Below are 17682 nucleotides of genomic sequence, written 5' to 3'. Positions count from 1 at the left end.
TGCTCAGAGAATGAAAGATGAGATTAAAAAGAGAAATAAGAAAGGACAGTGACAGCTCCTCATAAAAGAAAAAGATGTTTAAGCATCAGCCAAGTAACTATGATTTTTTATATAATTTATAGTGGAAGCCTGAAGACTAAAATACTCCACAGGCCATTAGTTTCTTGGTACCCTGTGATGGATTAGAATATTTCTTAATCAACTGTTAAAGCACAGAAGGTGGCCAAAGCCTAGATTTGAGCAAATATGAGTAATAGAGAAATCCAGGGACATTCAGCAGGTATGCTATCAATAGACACATCACAAAACCACAGAAGTGTATCAGCTTCTTAAGTATCTTGAAAACCACCTTCCATTTGACAATTTCTTAGCCCAGAATTTGAAAAACCTTATTAAGAAAAAAAGTTCTGATTTGTAATCAGGAGAAGCAGATTAAAAAGGACAAAAAAAAAAAAAAAGGCAAAAAAAAAAAAAAATTAAGCCACAAAATTAGTAGGAAATACAAATTACTTGCTGAAGCTTCTGGACCACTCCTTTTCCTGGAGGCACTCTGAAAGCCTACACAGCCCACCCAGAAGTGTTCACACTCTACCTGTTAAGTATTACAAACTGCATGAGGTTTGTTGCAATGTATTAATTCCATAGCTAAGAAGAAAGCAAAAGTAAGTGCATTTATTTAAATCTCATTCATACAATATATTTTCATATCACTTACATGAGATTGACATTCACACAATTCATACCACTAGTCACCTACAGCTTCACTGTCCACCTGGATTGTACCATTACTCTCAAAAGGATAGTCATCAGAAGTTGAACCAAACAGGATCGGAGTGAACCAAGGGTAGCTTTCCTTCACTATATCCATGTTTCTCATCCAATTCCACAGTATAGACAAGCATTGCCATTTTTAAGTCACTCCAGTTTGAGGAAGAAAAAAAGGGTTGTAAAATAAAAATAAAATGCCAATCAGTAGCAGATCACCTATCTTGCTCGTTTCATTTTGTATTTCTCCTGATTGACAACCTGGTGCTCTTGTAGCATACAAAGGCAAAAAAAAAATAATCAGGCATTCATTTCAAACTGAAATGTTTGACAGATGTTACAGCTGTCTGAAACAAAACTGATGAAATTTCAAATAGGAAAGCCCATGTCCTGTACAGGGGAGACATTACATTTCATCAGGCAAGGTTTACTGTCCTTAGATGCAGATTTCTTTTCCTTATTTATCTGGCAGCTGTTAAAAATATGGGCAATGACTAGGACTTTGCTATTGGTGCAGAGTCTACCTCCTGCTGCTCTGGATGCCAGAGACTTCAGCGGGATTTGTGTTTCAGGGTACTGTTGTCACAAGCTGAAGGCAATTTAAAATTCTCTTACTGGTAACACTAGCACTTCACTGATATTTTGACCTGCATTTTTGAAATGGTGAAAGTAAAATAATCTGACAAGTGACTGAAAATTCATGCTGCTAGAGACACATATCTAAACCAGAGAGGTAAAAGAAGCATTTTTACAGTATAATGTGAATGGCTAGATATGACGGAGGATAGAGACCAGAAGTTTACAACTTCCTTTTTTCCCTATTGACTTTCACAGAATGAGGTACAGAGGAGCATGCAGCACCGAGGAAAAACAGATATACTCAGAACAGTACCAAAGCAAAAAAAAAAAAAAAAAAAAGGTATTTCATTGCACCATCTTCCTAAAATAGCTGCACAAATGGCCAGATAATGATTTATCAAAAAGTCAGTAAGTCTTTCTGCTGATTCAGGAGCCTTTGAATTTGAGCCATAATCTAAAAAAGACCTTCCCAAAGGCAACTGTGCACATTATACATTTTTGTATGCACATATACTACTCAAATAACACCTTTACTTAAAGAAATACACACTCTTAAAACCCTTCTCTTGACCTCAGTAAGAAAACTGGACTGGATCATGCTTTTCACTGGTAAAGTGAAGATTATGGATCACACTGGATCATACTCTTCACTGATGTGGGATGCATCTCACCCAACTGTATCCATCAGCTTTGGTAATCAGTTTAAACCAGCATATTTTCTTTAGGGTGCAGTAAGTCATGAACCCAGGGAAGCAGATTAGAACTGACAAGATGAATCCCACCCTAGTGTCAAGAAGAATCAGGTATAGTTTTTGTGAACATCATTTCCAGAAATTAGACTGGATCCTCAGTCAGAAGTTGGGCACCTGAAGGAACCATAACGTTCAGATATATTCATTATGTGCTTATAAAGAGAGGGACTGGCATAACAACAGTACTGCTAATACCTACCCAACTGAATGGAAAGCTACTAAAACCAGATGTTAAATATCAGTTCCTCTCAGGCTTTGAATCTTATTCTACACAGGAAGGAAGCAATTTCTTTAATTTAAATTCATGAGTCTGCACCCTCTTTTGGAGCTCCTGCACCCCTTCCTGTAAAACCAAGCTTGTTAAAACTTTCTTCCAAAAAATACTGGTAAGGAGAAGGTAGCGACTCGCATAAACCTCAGTGTTGAAAGTATTTTGTCATTAAGTTCAATAGCAAATTCTTTATTTCTCTTAAGGAATATGAGTGAATAATCCCTATAATAACCTGATACACAGGTCACATATAGAAACACATGCATCCTATAGATGCCTTTATACCAGAAACACAATTGCCTCCATAACCTTATGTATTTTGAAGGAGCATAGATTATGAGACAGGTATTTACATTTATTGAGTTTAGCCATTTAAGAGAGAGATTACTGATAGCTACCAATCTACAAGAGGCTGTATGTAATGTTGGCAAATATCATTCACAAATGAATGGTCTTCCTCTTATTCCCCCGCCATGTTTTAAAGGCTATATGACCATAGCAGGCATAGGCTAAAATAGCTCATTTGATTAAAAATATTGTACAGGCAGTTATTTAACGATTTTTAGCAACTGAGAAAAGCAGTCACAGAGTTTCTTTACTAATAACACATGAAAGCCTAGGAGTTACTAAGAATATCCTACAAAATTACAAATAAAAGTAGTTGTATGTAAGAATTTGTCTGGAAGGAATGAGGGGGAATGGATGAGAATCAGTCTGAGGCTACTAGGTACTTTACAAGCCAATATCAATAGCAATTCTCTTTCAGGTATCAGCCAATGAGAATATCTGATTTAATGTTTTTGGAGTGGGGAGAGGTTGCTGTTTTAAAATGCTACCTAGATCTTGCTTCTGCAAATGTGGGAGAAGAAACAAATGAAAGAAGAAAAATCTGACAGCTGATCCTCTGCATTTTATCCTCTGCATTTTATCAAATTCATCTCAGAATAAAATTATTTTTAATTCACTTGACTCCAAATTAATTTTACATATTTTTAGATTTTGGAAATGCTATCTCAACATTATCCTATTACTCTTATGAAGAAGTTAGCATCAGGAAGAGATGCGTATGGTGTAAATCAGATTTACCATGGTTTTGGATTTAGCTTCAAATGCTACTCTAAAAAAAGGGCTTCTTGTATTTCTCTTGTGGCAATGTGTGCATATTCCAGAACAACTTTCAAATAATAATATTTGTGCACAAAAAAATCAGTGTGGCATTTTACAAAAGAAATGGCAAAACTACACATCAGCTCATAGAAAACTACAGACACTACACACCAACAAATCCTGACAAACGCTGAATTACACAATTTTCCCTCTGTGCAACAGAAGATGCAGGACAACCCATGCCAAGACTTTAAAACAAATCTCCTTACACTTCACTAGCTGCAAAAGAAACAGGAAAAAAACAAAAAATGGGTAACTTTTGGGACTGGTACAATTTAGACACTGTAGTATGTCTACAAATCAGATATTTAACCAACTTTCTCTGTATTATCATGCATGATTCATGATACTCACAAGAACTGAAAACTAAATTGATAATGCATGCCAAATCTTTCAAAGATTTGAAAGTCCAGATTTTTTTAGTAAGATCAATATGACTTTAATATCAAAATTATCTGAATCCTTCAGTACTAATCTACAAATGGTTTTGTATGGCTACAACAGTGCTGTTATGCAAAATAATCATCTCATTTATTTATTTATTTGAAGTTTTCGGAATTGCAGTACCAATGTAATAGCGCACTAGTACGAATTTAAGGTGTATTTTGTCAGATATGACTAGCTCTGTTTCCAGAGAGTGTTTATAGCTCAGTAGAACACAACCCACTACAAAAAAAAATTATTGCAAACATTTTAGAAGGAACTTCTTTTGTATGAATGTTTAGTTATAAAAGAACAGTTAAGATGATACATATTTTGCATCTAGACACGCCTTTAAAATCTCAGTTAGGCAAGAAGCTAAAGCCCCTTATGTTATAAATGTCTTCCTAAAAGACACAAATGGAAATGAACAGAAGCCCCTTCACCCCATACTTCAGTAAAATATTGCAGGATCTTTCTTATGTACAGCTTGGGAAATCTTTTTTCAGTCAATGGAATGTCATCTTATGTAAACCAGAAATGAACTGATTAAATGTTCACATCAGTCTATTGAGATAAATCTCTTTACATACCTTTCACCACAGACGGGAAAGTCAAAGCAATAATAAAAGAAAAAAGTAACACATGACTTCGTTTGTGTTTGGTTTTCCTTCAGCAAAGACTCGAAAATTATAGAACGCATGTGAGATGGCTGTACTTGAGTAGCAACTGAGACAACTTCCCAGTATAGATTTTAGAGATAACCATATTTCATGGGAGAAGTGATAACAAAATTCAGGTATCACCTGTTGTTCCTGTTAGATCTTTCACGACATCGTATGTCCATTTTGTCAATTTTATTCTGTATGTCCAGTGCAATTAAATGGCAGTGCAAGAAGATACAGCATATCCTGAAATAAATGAGACTTAAACTCAGGTATTCTTGAACTGAATTTGCCTAGATGAGGATTGGTCCATTAGGTATTATGCATCTGTCTTGTACAGAATATGTATGAATGAGCAGTTCTACTGCAAAACCAAGAATCCTAGAACTGATGAAGCATTCTTACTTACGACTTGAAACCTGCATTTCAGACAGGTAGAGTGTGCCCATTAAAGAGCTGCTGAATGTAAATGGGTCACAGTTTTTGTACCTTTAACATCTGCTGTTTATACCCAAGAAAGCACATCAGGGGCAAGAAAATTAATTCCCCAATTGCTGTCAACCAAGTTCGGGAACAGCAATAAACAGCTTACTGTAAGCCTCTAGCTACAATAAAATTGCTGTCAATAAAGTGTGCCTGATACAGTTTTGCTGTGTTAGAAGAATAGATTCTTTGGAAGTGAAAATTTGAAATGGAAACTAAAAACATCCTCCCTTGTTTCTATATACAAAAAAACATTATCACAAAATTCAAATAGCCTTAAACTCTCAAGATCCAGTTCTCACTCCTGTGTGGGGCACAAATTTACTAGCCTTTGTGAAACTCTGGCTTTGCACATTCAGGATAGAATGTGATTCTGATAAAAATCTTTTGCATGGGAAATATTTAAAGAGAAATGAAGCATGCTAAGCTTTTACTATCTTTTTCTGTAGACACAAAATATTCCTTGCTCTAGCTTAGTATTTCTCCTGTCACAACTGAAAGCAGTATTATAGCTTAGGGTTATAGTCAGATTTCCATTACAACCCCCAGTTTTCACATGCTCTTAACTTTCTGAAAAATTCTTCTTTTCAGCTGAAATTTTCCATGCTTGGTCTCAGCTCAAAGATGAATTTCTTTAGACAGTTGAGCAAAAGATGCTAACCTATTTTTCAGTTACACAAGGATAGAAAAACACACTGCACATTTTCACCATTGCTAATATTTTAGTATAGATATACAAATATACAAAACTAGAAAACAGCTGGATTTCACATGCAGAAGTTTTTCTGGGTGACCAGTTCTCACCCAAAACTAATATCCATGCTAACACATAAAACAAACTAAGCATAAAAAAGAAACAACAGAGTCTTTTTTTTTTCTTAATCTACTAAGTGGTAAAACAAGGCCACTAAAAATAATACCACACACGGAATTACGGACTGCTATGGTTACAGAATTTTAATATTTGCAGGTGGCGTAGGCTCTGCATTGCTGTTCCAATGCAGATTTCCATCAACTTATGCACCTTGAAATTGCCACTCTATCAAATTAAGAGACATTAATGTTTTCGGCTTGTCTTTTCTCTTACATAAACCCCAAAGTTATAAATTTAAAAACTACACAGTAGGACAACATCAGTTACGTTTGCCACAGGAAGCTTAAGTGATGTGCGTTGATCACTGGGAGCCGGCTACTCATTCCTTGATCAGGCAAGAAGTCCATTGACTGAAAAAGGAGTAAAGCAAGCTCCACAGAGGTTATGTTATTGATTATATGATTAAAAATATACCTTACTCTGAAATGCAATTAATGTGTCAATCAAGCCCCAAATCCTTAATTTCTGACATCAGAGCACAGAAGTAAGAGGACAGTGTTAATATATATTTAGCTTTCCTGAATCTACTGAACATCTCCCAAATTTGTAAGCTATCATCTTGATTCAGAAAAGTGCTTAAGAGTGTGCTTATGACTGTCTTCCTTGAAGACAACATCTGAAGTCATTTGGACTTTAAGGATATGCTTCAGTCCTATCACTTAAAACTAAAGTTAATAAGCACATGCCTAAATGCTATTTGATTAGGAATGAAGACTGAAGGTTTTGCTCATAAATCATTGATATTTCTCTGTGTGTGTGTGTTACTTGTTCACTGCTGTACTTTGAATTTGATTAAATGAAGTTGTTAAAATTTAACACTGGGATAACCACAGTAAATTGGGCCTAATTTCTTCTATCATTTAATCCATTGTTAATCTAATGACATTGAGTCAGAATTTTTGTCTGTTTATTTGCTTTTTATAAAAGGTCTTTCACACAGAAGAATACAACATGTTGTCTTCTACTGTATTTCTATGTAGCTGTTTAGTGTAGTGACTTACTAATTTCAAATGCATCTTAAAGTTCAATCAAATACTGAAAAGAACACTGATTGAGAAGCCTGCATAGATTTCAGTATTCTTTATGAGTCATAACACTGATTTTGGAAGCTTAGCTATACAAGCTGGTGGTGTGCAACATCCTTTCCATACTCCTAATTATGTGAATTAGCATTTAGAACAATCCCAAGTTCAAGTATTCAAAAATGCTCTTTTCAGAGCATCCACCAGGTTTACTGCAAGATAGGCACTTGAAGGCGGCTTTGGTTTTTATGCTGGGTACTTGTGAAGCATCAGCCTGTGCAATTGAAAGTGACATATGAAGACTTAACCACAGAATTTCCACTAAATTTATAGACAATTGCACAGAAATTGCCCAGCAAAAAAAAAAAAAAAAAAAATTCCCCCCAAAACACCCAACTAGGAAATCTGTATTGAAATATCTATTTCTGAATTCTAAAAGCTTTTTGACTGAAGACCCAGTTCTTAAATAGATTTCTCTAGGGCCAACCTCCCACTAAAAGTGACAGGATTTTGCTTGAATGAAGTCCAAGTGTTGACTTAGGTCTCAGCTCTCTATTAGTATTAATGTATCTGCAAGATACATTGCATGTGTATTTACCTTGGACTGAAAGAAACTGCAAGCAAAAATGGAGGATGCTAGTATTTCTTAGATATATGTTAACCCTATGTTTCTTCTTTCCCTATCTTAACATCCTCCACAATTCCCGCACTCTTTGCTAAACACATAAAGAAAACTTGTTGAATATACAGGTAATTTAATTCAACTTCTAACATTAAATACAGATAAATTAATTACACAAAATCTCAAGAAAACAGTATAGTGGCACACAACTAAGCATCTCTTCCTAAAGGAATTTTAAGAAATGTTTTTCAGACACTATGGCACTAGCACACACTACTATTCAGTAAGATTTTTAAGTCTGTGATAACTGAATATTAGCTAAAATGAAACCTAATTTCAGGAGTTATAGACAGAATAATAAGAAGGCTGTTAATGACTATTACCATTGCTGGCTATACTCCTCCAGCCAAAAGTGACAAGAGGGAAGAAAAACGTTATGTCCTGTAACTCTCCTCACTGGGTGGGGGAGGACACTATCTCCTTTCCCCATGGAATAAAAATACAGAAGCTCAGTCAAGATAAGTGTCTACCTAAGAAAGAGTTGTATTTTCAGTAACATGCAAGTTTTCGCAGGGAGTGTTACAAATCACGAGTATCTGCTGACTTCAAAAAGAATTCTGTAAAACTTCAGTGGAATTTGAATCAGGTCCATATACAGGTAAGATAACTAACACTATTATTAAACTGAAACCATGGACATGTTAATGTAATTAACACAGGTAAAACTGAGAATACTATTAGTACTTTTTGTTTAGCTTTCCTCCCCTCTTCTTCACCCCATCCCCCACCCCCACCCCCCCATACAATTACACTGTGCGGAATGTATACATTCTTCCAGGTAAATAATTTTTTGGGTCTAAACTGCCTGTAAATGTTGTGGGGGATTAAGCTTGAGATTCCTAATAGAGTTTGGAAAGCTAATTAAAGCTTTCAGAACAGAAAAGGAAAGTGTGGGTTGTGGGTGTTAACATTTTGTAACTAAAACTGGGGAGAAAGCTTCATCTGATTATCCACAGGTTATGCAGAGCTCTTCTATAAATTTGTTGGGTTTTCTTTTTAAATTGGTTCTTCTTTTTTAACGTATGCGGACAGTATGTGTAAGGTGCTGTGCAACAGCCTGAAAATGGCTCTGGGACTCTACCCTTAAAACCTTTAGAAAGGTTAAGGTTTCATGAGAATCTACTGCAATGTTTTCAATGTCTCACTGTAAGTACAAGTTGTTTTAGAGCAGTTACTTTAGAAGAACTGCCTTAAAAGTGCTTGTTTTATTCTTAGCTTCTTGTTAGTGTGACACCTTACAGACAACCCAAAGTCAAGACACAGTTCTGGGAACGTCACATTCATCTCAGATAAGGCTAATGCAACAGCAAGAGGATGACTTTACCCTAAGCTTGGATACTGTCAAAATCCTTTTGCAAAGTCAAGCCTAAATGCATCTCACTTGATTCGCTAGGATTCATATCCCTAATAAATTCAGACAAATCACCATCACTTGGAGGATACAGCACCAGGGGAATATGAACGTGGCTCCTAACACCTACAAAGTCAGTGGAAGCCAAAGCGAAGCTCTGAGGATGCTGCCTTGCAAACACACAAACTTAACTACTGGCCGCTCCAGTGCAACTCTCATTAAATAAAAGGCTCTTTGGCTGTAATATTGGCTTGATCCTTCTTTCTCCTTCCTTTCCCTTCCCCTTCCATCCCCCATTCCCCAGCTACTGCAGGGCTGGCACCGGGCCAGCGCCGGCGACGTGGTACCTCAGCGCCATCTACAGGCTGAGCCGGCACTACGACCCAGCTCCAAGAGACAAGCACCAACAAAATAAATTAGACAGCACCGCGTTTAAATCTTTATTAGCAAGGAATTATTAGACCTAAGGAGAAGGGGAAAAAAAAGAAAAAGACACCTAATGCTGGATTTAGTTGAAATATGAGTTTTTCAGACTCCTAATCCCTCTTCACATGGCGTATTTCACAGTTTAAAATGAAGTATGACATATCGTTTACGCATTACTGAGAAAATATTTACAATGGGCTTTTTTTTTGTTTCCTGCATAATTCAGATGTATTCAGAGAATGCATTCCTTTCAAAAGTATGCTTTGGCCATTTTTTAAAATATACAACAAACTGTCTATGAGATACCAACTTTCATCTATTACAACAAAACCATTTTGAACACAAAACAGAGGAAGACTTCCGTATGGCTTAGTTATATCCTACCAACAAACCACGTGCTTCATAGATGAAGTAGCTTGGAGATTTGGCTGTCTTTGTTAGGGGGAAAAAATATTTAACACCTTTAGTAACACTAACTTAGCAAGATTCCAAAGCAGCTTGAACTGTAAAAGAAACTCAAGCCAACTCACTTAGGAATTTGAAACTGAAGGTACATATCCCTTCAATCTTGAAACACTCAGATTTTCTGACTGAAATTTAGCATATAAGGAAACAGTTTTTCTTCTTTAATAGCTCTTACATTTGGAAAGTCACATATTGGGGAGAAAAAAAAAAGTTTTTTTATTTTTCAGTTTTGCATAAGCACATGTACGTGCGCATGCATAATAGTCCTTTTACAATTAGCATTCTTCAAAACTCAAAGTATCAGAGGCATTGCACAAATGCATGGTTAAGCCCCAGGTAAATGATAAAGCGGTCGGTTTTTTTTGTTGGTTGGTTTTATTTTGTTGGGCTTTTTTTGTTCCCCCCATGATGTAACTAAGTGAAATTAGACTGAAACAAACAAAAACCAAACCACAACACAGGGGCACTTTTAATACTGGTTGATTGGGCACTTGTATGCAGTACTTATAGACCAGTAAAAGTGCTCGTTTACCTGTCTGGTGTGTAAGGGGCCCTTTGTCTTGAAGCCTCCTTGGGAACTGCACTCTGAGGCACTGAAGTGATCTGAACTAGTGGAAGAGCGTTTGGAAAGGGTGTCACAACCACCAACAAAGGTGTTGTCCAACGGGAGTTCCTGAATCACATGGTGCTTTTTCACTGAAACTGGAGTGTCAGGTTTGAGATGAAAAGCAGACTGCGGAGAGGCAGATTTGTAATGCTTGGCAAGATCAGGACTGTTAGGCTTAAAGGTTGTTGGTGGTGCTGTGCCCCAATCAAATCTTCCTATACTTTGCTCCTCCAGCTCCGCTGGAAGGCTTATTGTCCCATTGATAGGTTCATGTACTGCATCATCAGGTTTGGACTCCTCAATGGTCACAAAGTTCAGAAGAGAGCTCTTCGGAGATTTCCTTTTCTTCCTTTTCTTTTTCTTGTTTTGCTTGTTCTCCTGATTGGGAGACATCCACTCAGCACCTTGCTTGCTCCTCTGGGCGGCTTTGAATCTGGATGCATGGCGACAGCGAACAAGAACAGTGACAAATATCACCACTATGACAACCATGGCACCCGCCACAATGGCGATCATGATTGTGAGATAGTCCTCATTTTGGTAGGGTTGGCTACTGTCCCCAATATTACGGTCCAAAGGTGTTTCCATAGTCCTGCGTATCAAGTCATAAATATAAGAGGCATTTCCAGCAGTATCATTTACGTACAAGAACACAAGCACAAGAGTATGCAGGGATTTGGGATAACCCAAATCACTTATGTTGACAACTAAGCGATGCAGCCCCACATCATTAGGAGTCGGTTTTTCTTCCAGAGTGATATTACCTGTCACTGGATCAATCCGAAACAAACCCTTGTTATTTCCACTTACAATTGTGTATTTAAGCTCAGCGTTCATGCCAGTGTCTATATCCACAGCAAAGACTTCGGCTACCACAGATCCTGGAATTGCTGAGAGTGGCACTAGCTTAAAAGAAGTGTTAGAAGGTGGGTAGATGACAACGGGGCTGTTATCATTAACATCCATCACGTTTATGGTTACTTTTGCCGTAGAAGAGCGAGGAGGTTGCCCTCCATCCACTGCCTTAACATCAAAAGTGTAGGAGCTCTGTTGTTCTCGATCAAATGAAACATTGGACTTTATAACTCCAGAGTATGGATCCAGCACAAAGTTTTCATTGTCATTCAGGATGGAAAGGGTCACTGCTTTATTTTCCCCAGCATCTGCATCAGTCACTGTGATCACCCCCACTGTGCTGTACTTTGGTAAGTTCTCCGATACAAAAAACTGGAAGTGGTTATGAGTGAATTTGGGACTGTTGTCATTTTCGTCCAACACAGTAACAATTACAGCTGCTTGACTCTGCAAAGGAGGGGTGCCATTGTCTCGGGCTGTAACAGTGAAAATGAAACGCTCCTGCTCTTCTCTGTCAAAAACTCTGGAGGCTGTCAAAACTCCTGTCTTTCGATCCAGATCAAAAAAGGAGGCATTAGGGCCAAGCTGATACACAATGTCTGCATTTTTCCCACTGTCTTCATCTGTGGCACTAATAGTTGTTAAGTATAGACCACGCCGGTTGTTTTCAGAAACTGACAGCTCAATTACAGGCTGGCTGAAAATCGGAGGATTGTCATTTTCATCCTCCAGTTTAACTCTTACCAGGGCAGTCTGGTTCAAACTGGGCTTGCCAGAATCAGAAGCAACAATTTTAAAGCTGAATTCTTTGGTGCCCTCATAGTCCAACAAGGAAGAGGTCTCTAACAAGTACTGGTTGTCGTAAACGGCTTTCAAGTGGAAGGGGACCTCTCTCTCAATGAAACAGATCACTTTGCCATTCACATCAGTGTCCTTATCTGAAACTGTAATTAGGGCAATCTTTGTATTGATGGGATCTTTCTCAGATAAGTACACTGTGCCATTGATGGGACTTATTATGTACCTGAGGTCTATGTTAGGAGGGTTATCATTTACATCAGTGACATTGATGGTAACAGTGGCCCGAGCTGGTGTAGAGCTACCATCACTAGCCAGCACTGTCACTTTGTGAATAGCAGTCTCTTCTCGATCTAAGGACCTCTGAACTGTAATCAGCCCTGTGGTGTTGTTTAAAGCAAAAAATCTTTTGGTTGCAGGGGCGACTTGGGCACCAAAAATGTATCTGATTTCTGCATTGCTTCCTATATCTGCATCAGTAGCATGAAGCTGAATTACAGAGGTGCCTACAGGGGCATTCTCTGGTATATGAACCTCTACTTGACTCTCTTTAAACACCGGCCTGTTATCATTGACATCACTTACTGTGACTTGCAGGATGGCTGTGCTGGATTTCTGAGGGGTACCTCCATCCTCCACTTTGATTTTCATCACGTATGTGTCCTTTTGCTCTCTGTCCAAGTTCTGCTGCACAATCAGCTGAGGCCATTTCTCTCCTTCTGGAGTTTCTACAATATCTAGCCCAAACACACTCTGCCCATTTAACAACTCATAGTGCTGCACACCGTTGAAACCTGTGTCAGGATCTGTTGCTGATGGGATTGGAAAGCGACTGTTGATCAGAGTGTTTTCTGGGATGGAGATATTGATGACAGGGGATGGAAACATAGGTGCATTGTCATTTGTATCCTTTACAATGATTTTTATTTTGATCAGCCTAAAAAAGTCATTGGGGAGAATCACCACTTCAAGTTCAAAGAAACACTCATTTTCTTCTGCATACGAAGCTCCAGCACAAAGTTTTTCTCTGTCTATTCTGTTAGATGTCGTAAAGATTTCCCCAGTGTTACTGGACACTTTGACCAGAGGCGCATCCCCTGCTTTAGACACCAGTCTGTAAACAAGGCTGGCACTGGTCCCCGTGGCAGCATTGATATGAGAAATGTTCAGGTCCTTTGGTATGTTCCCTATGGGTACGTTTTCAGGCAGCTCCTCTCTAATAGTGTAAATAAGTTCTTGAGCTACAGCAGAATCCAGCCTCAAACTGGCAATCAAAGCAGCCAACAGGTAAAAATCCCTCAGGTCCATGATAATGTTTTTATTCTCTTTGCCCGGATTTTAGGACTTAAAGGTTTCCAGAGAAGAATGATGCGCGATTTGCAAGAGGAGGCATGCATGGACTGCAGGATGCATTACATCTCATTTCTTATTTGGAGACAGCACTGTCAACACAACCACACAGAACAGCATTATTGGTTTTTTATGCGTGATAAATCCACAATCTCAAAGTAATACTTGTTTTTGCAATGCACACTTGCAGCAGTACATTTTCCTACTGCTCCCTTTTACAAGCAATCCCCCTGGACAAATGCACCAATATCCCGTCTGCTGCATTTGGACAGAGCGAGGATGGAAATGACTACTTCCAGTTTTGAGGGTATCTACTGTTTTGACACGTACTTTCTGAATAATTTCTTAGCACACTGTGTAATCCATAAATGTGCATTCCCCTCTACCCTCCTCCACCCAGTCATTTGGTGCAAGTGAAAAATCTTCCCGCAATACTTCTGGATTTTAACTGCTATGTCAGCTGCCAAATGTAATTTGTTGTTTGCTTCCACATGTATTTTTTAGCTCTTACTAACCAGATTTTCTCTGCTTCTCGTGCCTCACATCCCTCTCTATAGCTATCGTACTGAGAAATAACCACCCGGACATGCTGCTGCTGCAGCAGTCGTCACTGGCTACTTCATATCCCTGTTAACTGATGAGACAATAACAGGACTTACAGTTTCTTACACTCTCAGCTCAGTGTTTCCCCTCCAGATGTTGGATACTTCTCTTTCTGTTTAATAACCTCAAACTTTATCTGGTTGCTTTTAAACACAGCCTAAATAAGGAGGCTGGAAATTCCAAATGTAACTTAGGAGCAGCCAGCATGCTTACAGTTGGGGGGGGGTGTGTGGGGGGGGATTATCTTTTCTTACGATGAGAGGAAGAAAAAGGTGCAGCCTTTCCCCATTGACACTGATCTCCCTTCAGGATGTTATTAGCAGCTGCCACACATAAATACTGCAGACTAATAATGCACGTGAAAAAATTAAAAAAATAAAATTTAAAAAAAAAAAAAAAAAAAAAAGAGAAAGCGACAGACAGACTTCTGCTTGCATGCTCTGCTAACCACGAATTATCTGGGTGCAAGGCTGCCAGCACCTACAGCTCGGAGGAACCGGGTAGCCCTTAAGCACTAATCTTATCTGCATTAAGCTGCACGGTAGCTGATGCCTGTGATTACTTCCAGCAGCGTGATGCAGGTAGGGATGCAGAGACAGCGAGTAGGTGAGATTTTGCCACCAACATCAACTGAATAGGAAACATCGATCCTTTCCCTAGATAAATATACTGCGAGGTGCTTTTTCTCTTTAAATGAAATGCAGTTCAGTGTATGGGTAACTTCGCACTTACGTTGGTCGTCTACCTTTGAGGCTCTGCTGCGGCTAAGCAGTGATCTGTTCCAGCAGATACGGCACAATGCATCTGGTAAACCACCAGTTTTGGAGAAATCAGCAGCAGCCAAAAGCTTCCTCTTCGAGATTATGTGTTGCTTCGGGGTGGCAAAGCAGCAACTCCAGGGAACGAATTCTCAGTTCTGTCGTTAGTCATCCTCCCCACGTTTTATTCCCGTTAAACGACGATCCTTTGGGTGTTTGACGCGCACGCAACAACCCAAACAAACAGCGAGAGGAAAAAGGGGGAAAAAAAAAAAAAAAAAAAGAAAAAAAAAGAATCCGGTGCACTTCTTTAGACCAGGGGTATTTTCCACTCTGCGCTGCACGCAATTCCCATACCCCTCTCAGCAGAGCAGGAGGCAGCTACGTGAAGCGTGCAACTTCTTACTGGAAATGACAAGAGTTGGTCTGGCGGTGGTTCTCTTCTCCCTCTTTATCTCTGGGGCGACAGTTGCCCACGAATTTAGAAAGAAAAAAAAAAAAAAGATATAAAAAAATGAAATCCTAATAGGTTGTTGCTCTAGTGACGGGAGGAAGGGAGGCACTCTCCCACCGCCGCCTCCTCGTCCTCCTCCCTCCCAGCCTCTCTCGCCCCCTCCCTCCCTCCCTGCCACACGCTCTCTCCTCTCTCTGAGCCGAAATTCTTGATATAACTCTCAGTAAGCCCAGAGGGAGGGTGTGAGCAACACCGGAACGCCCCTCCCTCCGCACCCCACTGGCCCGTACTGCCAGAGGCGGGGCATGGGCGGAACGCGGCCCTGCCATTGGCAGCCGGGGACGTCGCTCACCGGGCCGGCCGGGCGGTGGGGGGCTGGCGCGCGGCGCGGAGGCGCAGCGGTCGGCGGAGGGGTGCGGGGGAGCGTGGGGCGCCGCGCCGCGGAAACTGAGGCAGGGGAGAGGCGGGCGGGTGTACGCGGAGGCGGACGTGGAGTTGGTGTAGCGGCGATCTGGCGGGAGGGCGCTCCGCGGTCAGGGCCGCAGCGCGCGGACCACGGGGGAAGCGTGGAAGGGGAGCGCACCAGGGTCCGCTGCCACCCCGGTGGGCTCAAAGGGTTGTCGAGATTGCGAGTACCCCCGGGGGGCCCGGGAAGTAAGGGTTTGATGCAGGTTGGGGTTGGTGGTGGGGGTTTTGGAGGGATCTGCGTGTGATCTGGAGCCTGCTGGGTCCCCATTGCGCGGGAGAACGGGGCCGTAGCGGAGCTATGCTGTCCGCGCAGCCTCCGCGACCTGGCGCGGGTCTGCCGCCCGGCGCCCCACAGGGCCGTAGGAAATACCGTGTCCCGGCTCTCTTCCGCGCGGTGCGAGCTTATGTTTAATACATGGCTTTTCATCTATAATTCACAAGGCTCTGACTCCAGCCCCGTCTCGGCTCCCATTAACGGCCGCACACCTTCCTTCTGCTTCCCGAAGGGTCAGCCGAGATACGCGCTGAAGGAGGGGGGAGCTGCTCTGCTGATTTGGGGTTTGTCTGCTTAAACGTTGAATGGGGAAACCATTCTCCCTCCGGTTTGATAAATAATAAAAGTGATCGTTTTGCCTTCCCCATAAATGACACAGGTAAATTGCCCAGCTAGCCACAAAGAATCACACACCAGGAAGACAGTGTAATAAAATGCCAATATATTGCAATATGAGTGACCTCAAAAGTGTGACAAGAAGATGATGATTATAGTGCATTATATCTAGTGCATTATATGTAGTGCCTTTTTCACATCATCTGAAGCATGAATGAACTTTCGTTTGACTGTGCTTTTAATGCTAGCTTTTCTCAGCTTGAACTTCCGAGCTGCATGACACAGTACTTACCCAATTCAGTATGTCCAGGTACATGGCCATGCTGGTTGCTGCTTTCAAATATACATGCATACAAAAAACAAAGATAAGGTCGGCATTTGACTTTTTCTGTACACGGCGCTATATCCAGATAATATACACATTTTCAGCCAATCACATTGGCCAAGTAAAAGATCTGAGTTTCTACCTTCAAGATTTTATGTTTTCAGAGGCAGGTTTCTACCTTCAGACTCCCATATGCGTCTGCACATATGACACACTTGTGGTGGAAGCTGCTAGTTATCTGTCAGAGGTCAGTAATTTGCATGGCTTGGTATTGTGAGGTACACAGTGATAAATGTACGTATCCTCACTCGTCAAGCAGATGCAGATGGTGTATGTGCAAAATTCACACATCCCGTAATCCTAGGATGTGTAAAGATTAAACACTCTCAGTTTTGCTGTGCTTTGTATTTGTGTCCAAAAGACTCCTGTTACAGACACACACAGAAAAATTGATCCCGGTTTTGATGACATCAAGTAATGGTAGCAAACGGAATTGAATCTAATAATAGTTCAAGAAAAATGTTCATTATGTAATACAGGAAGGATGGCTAGAACCCCAGCACTGAAAGTCAAGCAAGTGACATGAAGAAGCAACCTTAGTACCAAACCACTTAAGAATTCTGTGAATGAATTAAGCATGCAATTCTTTTTGTCTTTTAAAATCCAAAGCAGAACAGCCATTAATAATGAAGATAATTAGAACTACTAGCATTCTGCGTAATGCAGACTGCTTCTGAAATATGGCATGTTTATGTATGTGTTAATAATGCACACATTTTTCCTGACACTAGTCATATCACAGCAGTATGGCATCACAGACGTTTTATAGCCTCATTCTAGTAACATCCCAGACATACAGCATTCTTATTCTAATCACACCATAGTCATTTCAATGTCACATTGTAGTCACATCACATACCCTGGTAATAATT

At 40.1% G+C, this 17682-nt stretch overlaps 1 protein-coding gene across 3 annotated transcripts in view; it reads right to left on the bottom strand.

The window, feature by feature from the left end:
• Window positions 1-15453, bottom strand: part of PCDH9 (protocadherin 9) — a 721287-nt gene extending 705834 nt beyond the window's left edge. For all 3 annotated transcript variants that reach the window (XM_061367782.1, XM_061367783.1, XM_061367784.1), the window contains exons 1-2: window positions 14868-15453; window positions 10455-13624 (exon numbers count right to left, since the gene is read on the bottom strand). In XM_061367782.1, the coding sequence (XP_061223766.1) occupies window positions 10455-13490 (3036 nt within the window). In that variant the 5' untranslated portion in view covers window positions 13491-13624; window positions 14868-15453. The remainder of the gene's footprint in view (window positions 1-10454; window positions 13625-14867) is intronic.
• Between the last annotated feature and the right edge of the window lie 2229 nt (window positions 15454-17682).

This window comes from Neopsephotus bourkii, unplaced genomic scaffold, assembly GCF_033783945.1.
Source record: "Neopsephotus bourkii isolate Nb327-2 ecotype Australia unplaced genomic scaffold, CSIRO-AGI_Nbou_v1 NB_1394, whole genome shotgun sequence".
Classification (NCBI taxonomy): Eukaryota; Metazoa; Chordata; class Aves; order Psittaciformes; family Psittacidae; genus Neopsephotus; species Neopsephotus bourkii.
The sequence above is the reverse complement of the archived record's forward strand: the minus strand, read 5'-3'. Positions and strand labels throughout refer to the sequence as shown.